The sequence below is a fragment of the Arvicanthis niloticus genome, chromosome 23 (genome assembly GCF_011762505.2).
Source record: "Arvicanthis niloticus isolate mArvNil1 chromosome 23, mArvNil1.pat.X, whole genome shotgun sequence".
Classification (NCBI taxonomy): Eukaryota; Metazoa; Chordata; class Mammalia; order Rodentia; family Muridae; genus Arvicanthis; species Arvicanthis niloticus.
The window spans coordinates 6,201,837-6,210,330 of record NC_133430.1 but is presented as its reverse complement, the minus strand read 5'-3'; the positions used below and the strand labels follow the sequence as shown (position 1 = coordinate 6,210,330).

General features: G+C 57.8%; 1 protein-coding gene across 1 annotated transcript; it reads left to right on the top strand.

The window, feature by feature from the left end:
* The first annotated feature begins 3,071 nt into the window (after window positions 1-3,071).
* Window positions 3,072-7,060, top strand: Zbtb42 (zinc finger and BTB domain containing 42). Its single transcript, XM_076921004.1, has 2 exons — window positions 3,072-3,246; window positions 3,676-7,060. Exon 2 carries the CDS (start codon window positions 3,693-3,695, stop codon window positions 4,953-4,955), a length of 1,263 nt encoding a protein of 420 aa, XP_076777119.1. The 5' UTR covers window positions 3,072-3,246; window positions 3,676-3,692; the 3' UTR covers window positions 4,956-7,060.
* The last annotated feature ends 1,434 nt before the right edge of the window (window positions 7,061-8,494 follow it).

Below are 8,494 nucleotides of genomic sequence, written 5' to 3'. Positions count from 1 at the left end.
CCTGTCTCACTTGGGTGCTCTTCCTGGAAGCCTCTGTGGGAGACAGCTCCTACCTGTGGTGAGCCCGGTTTCTATGGAGTGCCCAGTCCCGCCTCCCTTCTTTGTGTCTCTATCTTCCCCTGTGTCCCGAGGGGGGCGGGGAATAGGCGACTACTTCTTCTGGGTCCACACTTTAGCACTACCCCTCCCGGGCCTCTCCTAGACAACCACAAGGTGAGACGCAAGAGACTTGCGGTTGACATGCTCTCTGCAACATGCTCGCCAACAAAAACTGTGGTCCCTGACCCTCTTCCCCAGGCACAGAGGTCTTCCTCTCTCTCATCTCTTGCAGCTGCTGGTAACTTGGTAGGACTCAAGTGCCTGAGGAGGTCTGGGCATCAGCTGCATAGTGGGTCCTTGAGACAGCTCCCAGGTTAGGTGGCACCCTAAATCTGGAGAGGTTCTGCCTGTACCAGATGGACTGTGGCTTTGTGATAGCCTCTGTCATCTATGTGCCACAGAGCACTGCCCAGTACAGAGGGATCTTGGACTGGCAGGTATCAGGGTTCTCAGCACAGATGGTGGACCAGCCTGAGGAATGTGGAGTGACCCTCAGATGTGGCTGGTCCTGCAGGCAACAGTTTCTCTGTCTCTGTACCTCACAGCTGCTCTATGTAGTACCCTACATAGCCAGGGGCTAGGCTTTAGAGGCATTACTAGACACCCAACATGGAGGAAGAGGGAAAGTTGGTGTCAGCGTCCAACTTCCAGCCATCAGTTCCCGAAGAGCCTTTCTGTGGCAGGCTAAGGCTCAACCAGTGTACACAAGCCGAGGCCCTGATAAAGGAACAAGAATGCACCCTGCCATACCATCTTTGACTCTCTACAATGGTCCAAGCAGGAGTTGCAGGTCAAGAGGGAATCAGAGAGGAAACTCTCTAAAGAGGTGACCTTCAAGCAAAGACAGGAATGAAGAGGAGACAGTGATGGGGACTTTTGGGAAGAACACCCCAGGTCTAAAGGGATATCACTTACAGTATGCCCCAAAGTTAATTTTCATAGGTCCCTAGAATGTGCTCTGATTCCCGTGTTGCTAGCCCCCACTAGCAAAGGTGTTATTAAGGGGATAGGGAAGTGGTTCTCAACCTATGGGTCACGACCCTTTGGGGATCAAATGACCCTTTCACAGGGGTCTCCTAAGATCATGGGAAAAGCAGATATTCACATGACACTTCGTAAAAGTAGCAAAATTTATGAAGTAGCAACAAAAATGTTTTTATAGTTAGGAGTCACCACAACAGGAGGAACTGTATTGAGGGGTCCAGGCATTAGGAAGGTTGAGAAGCCCTGATATTGAGGCTCAGAGTCCTGCTAACCCTGGGAGGGGCTGAGGCAGAGGCAGGCCCCAGCCCTGGCAGGCTCAGAGAGGGACAGCAGGCTCACCCGGAACATAGGATATGGGTCATTCCTGCAGAGGTAGAGTGGGGGTAATTGCTTGGACTGTCAGAGGGAACTGGCCTCCACAGGCAGGGCTCCTATGTTGGGGACAGCCAAACTCTGTCCCTCAGCTGTGCAGTGCCTGGATAAATGTAGGGTGACTCCAGGCTCCTTGCTGCAGTTGCCAGACGTAGGAAATACTTCATATATCTAGTCAAATGTGCATTTCAGATACACAATTTTTTTTTCTAGGATGGAAGCCGAGACCGGGCCATGTCGCACAAGCTGGTCTTGAACTTGAAATACCCGTGTTTCAGCCTCCTGTTTAGTATAACACTGTGGTTCTATTCCCTGTAGAATCTAGGTCCTCCAGGAACCCTGGAAGCCCCTTAGGCTTCCAATCTGACTTTGAACAGGTCCCCCGGAGCTGTCCCCAACAGCTAGAAAGCCCCGCTTCTCAACTGGACACTGTTCTGAGTGTCTAAAGAGCAAGGGGAGGGATTCAGCAGCCCCCTCACCCAGAATGCCCTTGGCTAGTCTACCCAAACACCTGGCCTTTGCCCCTTGCCTGTAATCCCTGTACAAGATTTCCTTCCTACTTACCCTCTAGCGTTCTGAGTGGTGCCCACTCAACATTCTTGGTCTCTGGATAACAAATACAAGATGAAAATTCAGAATGGGCCTAGCCCCATAGGAACCCTGGCCTTGCAATTTGGTGTTATGTAGTTCCCCTACCCCCGACCCTAGAACTGTAAATAAGAGTATCTAACTGACAGGCTTATGAAGCTCATGTGAGCAGTGTCTCAAACAACTTCAGATGCCCTCAGTCAAGAATACGCCTCCACCTGCACCCTTGGGAGAGAAGACTTCCCAGCCACTGGGGTAGCCCATGCCAAGGGGCCTCAGATCCTCTAAACCCAGAGCCCTTTTGTTGTCTTTTCCTTTCCCCAGAAGAAGCAGGCGTCTCCTCACACCTTGTTGACCCTGGTTCCCCTGGAACACTGCGCCCAGGGTGCTTGCCCTGGCCTCTCTTCATATCTCCTACATCTTGTGACCTGTCTGCCTAACTCGGGAGGTCTCCTGTCACTTCTCTGTGGTTGTGTCTTTAACCCATCCCACCACATCTGCCCTATCCAGTGCCCTCTGTCACTGATCTTAGCGTGCTTGGCTGCCAGCCCGGGGTCTGCAGAAGGCGGTAATCCTCTGTCAGAGACCCCAGCCCCATGGCCTGTCCCAGATGTGTTAACCTGAATTCAAGAGGATGGATGCTTCCTAGGACGGAGTGAATTTCTTTTTTGACATTTGCGGTCCCCCTGCGGCCCCTGACCCATCTGAAAGACTGTCTTCCAACGAATCTGAGGCCATTGTCCCCGCTAAGTCGTCAGTGACTGCCGGTGCATTGGTCCAGGGAGAAGCGACTGCCCCTTTGTCCACCGGGGCAGTCGGGACCCCATGGAGGGCACAGAAGCCCAGGAGACAAGTATCGCGAGAGGGTCCCGCACCCCCTCCCGCCACAGAGTGCGGCGGGCTAGCTTCTGGCGGGGCCGACCGGGTGGGGCGGACAGAGAAGGGGTAGCGAGGTGACCTCAGCGGTTCCGCCGCTCCGGGAAGTCGCCTGGCCCGCCCCCTCCAGCTCCAGCCGGGAGTTTCGCTCTTCGGGGCGGGGCAAGCAGCAGGCGTTGCCCCGCCGGCCAAGTTAGTGCGCGCCCCGCCTGGCGCCGTCCGGGTCCCCGCGCCCTCCCGGCCGGGGCGCGCCGCCGGTAGCTCGGTGCGGTCCGAGCCGCACGGGAAAGCTTGCAGAAGGAGCGGAGAGCCGCGCGTGCGGCGGAGGTGAGCACAGGGGCGGGTTCTCCGCTCCGCCTGCCTAGCCGGCCGCTCCCCACGGCCGCGCTGCCATAAATGGGGCCGACGGCAGCGGTGGCAGCTGGCGGCGGCGCGGGCGGGCGGCGACTCGGGCGTCGGGGGGCGCGGCAGGCGGGGGGGGGGGGCGGGCGAGGCAGCCTGAAGTCCTGACTTCTGTCCGCGCGGCTCAGCCCCTCCGCTGCGCCCCGAGCCCCGCCCCGGCGGCAGAGCGGCTTCTGTTTACTTTCGATCGAGTTTTTCCTGCTCCGGGCAGGTGCCGGGGCAGCTCAGGGCCAGCGGTTGCGCGCGTCACTCCCGCGCTTCTCTGTGGGCTGCCTGCACCCGGGAAGGGCGCGTCGGGGCGAGCGGCGGCCACGGCATCCCCGGCGTGTTGACAGGCGTCCCGTTTGTGCCCAGGTGATGACTGCGGCGGCATGGAGTTCCCGGAGCACGGCGTCCGGCTGCTGGGCCGCCTGAGGCAGCAGCGCGAGCTGGGGTTCCTGTGCGACTGCACTGTCCTGGTGGGCGACGCGCGCTTCCCTGCGCACCGCGCTGTACTGGCCGCGTGCAGTGTCTACTTCCATCTCTTCTACAGGGACCAGCCTGCGAGCAGCCGCGACACAGTGCGGCTCAACGGCGACATCGTCACGGTACCGGCCTTCAGCCGCCTGCTGGACTTCATGTACGAGGGCCGCCTGGACCTGCACAGCCTACCTGTCGAGGACGTCCTGGCTGCGGCCAGCTACCTACACATGTATGACATCGTCAAAGTCTGCAAGGGCAGACTCAGAAAGAAGGACCCAGATCTGGAGACCCATACGCTGGGGACAGAGCTTCCTGGGCAGCCACCACACCCCCAGCCTTCCTGGTCCCCTGCCTTCTGCCAAGCCGCACCAAAGGCCAAACCCCCATCTCTAGGGATCAAGGCTGTCCATCCCCTGCCAACATTCGGACCTCCATCTTGGCAGGTCTCAGAGGAGTCAAGTGGGGCCCTGGACCTGTCACTGAAGCCTGGCCCAAGACAGGAGCAGGTCCACCCACCCTGTCTTCTCCAGACATCCCTCTGCAGCTCCATACAGCAAGGGGCCCAGCCTCTGGTGAAGACTGAGCAAGATTCGTTCTCTGAACAAGATAGCAGCAGCCCGCAGAGCGTGGACAGATCCCCACCATCAGTCTGTGCTTCTGCAGCCCAGCGCCTGGCAGTGGACTTGGAGCCACTGTGCGTCCAAGGGACAGGTAGCCAGCAGCTCGGGCTGCATGCAGAGCCAGTGGTGGACACTGAAGAGCTGGGTCCCAGCAAGCACCTTTGCGTTTGCCCGCTGTGCTGCAAGCTGTTCCCTAGCACCCACGCACTGCAGCTGCATCTCAGTGCCCACTTCCGAGAGCGGGACAGTGTCCGTACCCGGCTCTCCCCAGAGGGGGCCGTGCCCACGTGCCCACTCTGCAGCAAGACCTTCTCCTGCACATACACGCTGAAGAGGCATGAACGGACACACTCTGGGGAGAAGCCCTACACGTGCATGCAGTGCGGCAAGAGCTTCCAGTACTCACACAACTTAAGCAGGCATGCCGTGGTCCACACGAGGGAGAAGCCCCATGCCTGCCGCTGGTGTGAGCGCCGCTTCACACAGTCTGGTGACCTGTATCGCCATGTCCGCAAGTTCCACTATGGCCTCGTCAAGCCCTTACTGGTGTGAAGTGTTTTTCTGTATCAGGTGGAGGAAGAGAGGGGGCAGGGTGTCCTGGGTGGGACTCTAGGACAGAGGACAAAGCCCAGGCAGGTGGTAGCCCTACCCCGAGGCTAGAAGGTTGCACCAGTCAACCTGAATGAATGCTGCTGCTTCTTGGATGGGTTGCTGCCCCCCCCCCTTGTCTCCACCTCACACCTGAGCAGGTTGTACCCTGCCTAGTTAGGGACACACTCTTCCTCACTGTCCTCTCTAGCAAGGTTCTAGAGTGCCTGTCCTGCCCATTCACCGGGCAGTGTGAGGTAACACACTTTTCCTCTGTCCTGGGGCTTCCCTGACCATCGTGCTGGAATACTTGAGAGTGTCCATGTGTGCCTAATGCCATGATAGAAGGACTCACTTGTCAAGAAAGTCATTAATGCAAGTGTCTAACAGGGTGCACAGAGTGAGCAGGCCATTCCTGGTGAGTGACAGCAGGAGCCCCTGTTGAGAAGGCCTCAGGCACAGCAAGTACCAGCAGGGGCTGTAGAGATACAGCTGGCCTTTCAGGAGGCATCGCTCCAGAGGGGACCCCGAGCATCATGAGGAGAGCGGCTCAAGCTGGGTGTCCCTGGAGTGGCTGTTACTGGGGTGGAACAGGGGTGGAACTTTGGGCTACAAAGGGGAATTTGGAAATGGATTCTCTGTATATCTCTTTATATCATAGTGGCCTTCCAAGACCACTATGTGTCTGCTACTGGTCGAGAACCCTGCAAGTGTCCCCCGCTGGCTTCACGGGGCTGGGAACGGCAGATTTTGCCATGAGCCAAGCTTTGCATGTTGAAGCTGATGCTGGTTCCAGCAGGCCTGACCCTGGGAGTCACCCCTCTGCTTCCTAAGGGTCTCCCTGGAGCTGTAGTCATTCCCAGGCACCAAACACAAGGCCAAAGCTCGTCCAGCTTAACAGGAGCAGTGTTTGCCGTGCCACCTCCTGCCGAGGGACATGGGTAGGAGCAGCTGTCACGGGGAGAAGGGAGGCAGATTCTCCCTTCATCTACAGCCCTGGAAGGAGGGCTGGTGCCCTTGAAATGTGAAGGACTTCGCCCTCTGCCGTGGATATGGGCCACCTTACTTTGATGACCTGCACCCCAAGCAAGCCTTGGTCATTTCGGGAAGGGGTGGGGCAAGACGGGGGTGGCCTTAGCAAGTGGTAGAGGTGCCTGAAACAACCTACCCTCTCCCCAACAGTGCTGTCTCTGCTGATTGCAAGTGGCCCAGAGGACAGAGTCGGGCAAATCTAAGTCATTGTGTCTTCTGCTAACACTTGATTTATTTATTTGTTTGCTGGAGTGAAGTGACAGTTGGTCTCCCCAAGGTGGACAGATCCACTGTGCTCTCCTAATATATCCACGGCTGGCCTGGGAAGCTGGTGCCTGTCAGCGATGCTCCAAGACTGGAGGCCCAGAACAGGCTGCAGTGCAGAGAGCTGGAGAAGAGGCAGTGGTGTCCTAGCTTCTGACTCCACCTCTGGAAAGGCTGGTAGGACCCTGTGACTTATGATCCGAGCGATCGCTCACTCACTTCCTCCCACCCCGTGTGTGTGTGTGTGTGTGTGTGTGTGTGTGTGTGTGTGTGTGTAGTACTACACTGTGCAGGCAGAACACCCCTGTATTGTTTTTTCCTCAAGTCCTTGCTTTTCTGGGGCAGGGAGCTTACCCTGAGTCAACACTGGACTTGTTGTCTTTGGTGCACAGTTACTGTGAAGTTAACAAAGAATAGTGACTGGTTATACGTTTATAACTGGCATGGTTCAGTTGCGTGTATGTATATGTCTGATTTGCTACCTGTGTGGAGAGCACAGGACAGGCGTAGAAGGGGTCCAGGCGCTTTTTGCTATGTGGGGTTCCCAGGGCCAACACAGCTACTGTTCCTGCCTGTGGTCTCACTGCTGCTCGGCCCCTGGAGGGACCACTAGGAAATGACTCCACAGGACAGTTTTTCCTAGGTTTGGCTGGGATGTTTGCACAGCCCTGCTTGCGGTCAGCCCGCACCGTTCCTAGAAACAAACGCTGTCTTCCTATTTCACATGTTCTGTTGGCCACGATGGCAGTGTAATAAAGCCAACCGCAGGTGGAGATGGATGTGGTGATTCTCAGGGTTGGGAAAAGTGGGCTTTGCTAGGCTGGGAGTGGGGTGGCGGACAACCTGGGGACTCAGTCCAGGAGGTGCTCATGCCCAGTGGGGTGCGTGGACTGGGACAGGCCTAGTGACAGTCAGCCTCACTCCCCTGATGGCTAGAGGTTGGGAGAGGAGTCCCAGAGAGGCGGGGTGATGAGGAAGGGCAGGGTCTTGGATCTAAGATGGATTCTGTGGCCAGGCAAACCCCATGCTGTGAGTCCTTTGCTCTCTCATCTCCCCCTCCAGCTTCCCTTCACACTTCTTTCAGCATAGAGCTGGACCAAAGGCCTTCTTGTTTCCCCTCACTCCCTCTTGGCCCGCTGTAGTGGGTGACTGGGCTCCAGGCTGATGGTTTGGGGCCTATGCCGGTTCCCCTACACCTCCCTGTGCTGGACATTGCATAGGGGTGCAGATGTCCCATGAGCCCTCCAGGTTCCAGCTACTGGCTTACCAGGCCCTCTGGCGGAGGGAGCAGAATGGCCTCAGCCTGTGATACCGGCCTTGTTCTGCTTGGGCCACGTTTGTTCAGGCAGGGTGGGAGCTGTGCCTGCCACAGGGGCCCTTGCTGCCCTGAGCTGGTACCGGAAGGGCCTGACCGTTCCTGGGCCAATTCCTGTGGCTTTCCCAGTTCTGGCTCCAGATGTCAGTCCTGGGAGGAGGTGCCTGGCCCTCCCCTGCCCCACACTCCCCCTGCCTCCCACGAAGCCTGGATGGGAGCCACTGTCCTGCAGGAGGCCCTGTCACATTCCCAGATGAGCCCATGACTCAGCCCAAGCTTTCTAGTCCGGGAGGAGGACAAGGCAGCTGTTGCCATACCAATGGGGATGAGAGGAGGGGGTCTTGAGCCTGGAGAGGAGAGGCTTCCTGGGGCCCCTCTGGTCTGTGGATGCCGCCCAGCTGGGCTTCACTAAGCCTCCAGCTCTATTCCTGGATGGCACGGGCCTCTTGGCACCCTCCTTGGAAGTAAGTACCCATCTTGACCTGCGACCTCTTGACCTGTTGGCCCGCTGGTAAACTGAGGCATGTACAAAGTCTTGGCAGTACCTCAAAATCTCAGCCAATGGGCAACAAGTCTAGGACTCCCCTCCCCCCCTCCCCGGGGAGTGTTGGGTGTCTCAGCTGTGTGGCAGAGTGAGGGACACAGACCCTGGTGGCCAGAGGCCTCCATGAACTAGCACTCAGCAGAAGAGCAGGACAAAGCTGGGGGGACTGCAGGGGACCCCAGAATCCTCCCTAGATACTGCGGCTTCCCAGGAGCCTCCATGTGGACCACAGAGCAAGGTGCACAGGGTAAGACTTCTCGTCTCATCTCGTGTGAGAGGAAGTGGGTGTGGAGAGGTCCAGGCCTCGAGAAACAAGTGCAGCAGGGGCCAGATGCTGCCTCCCCCACT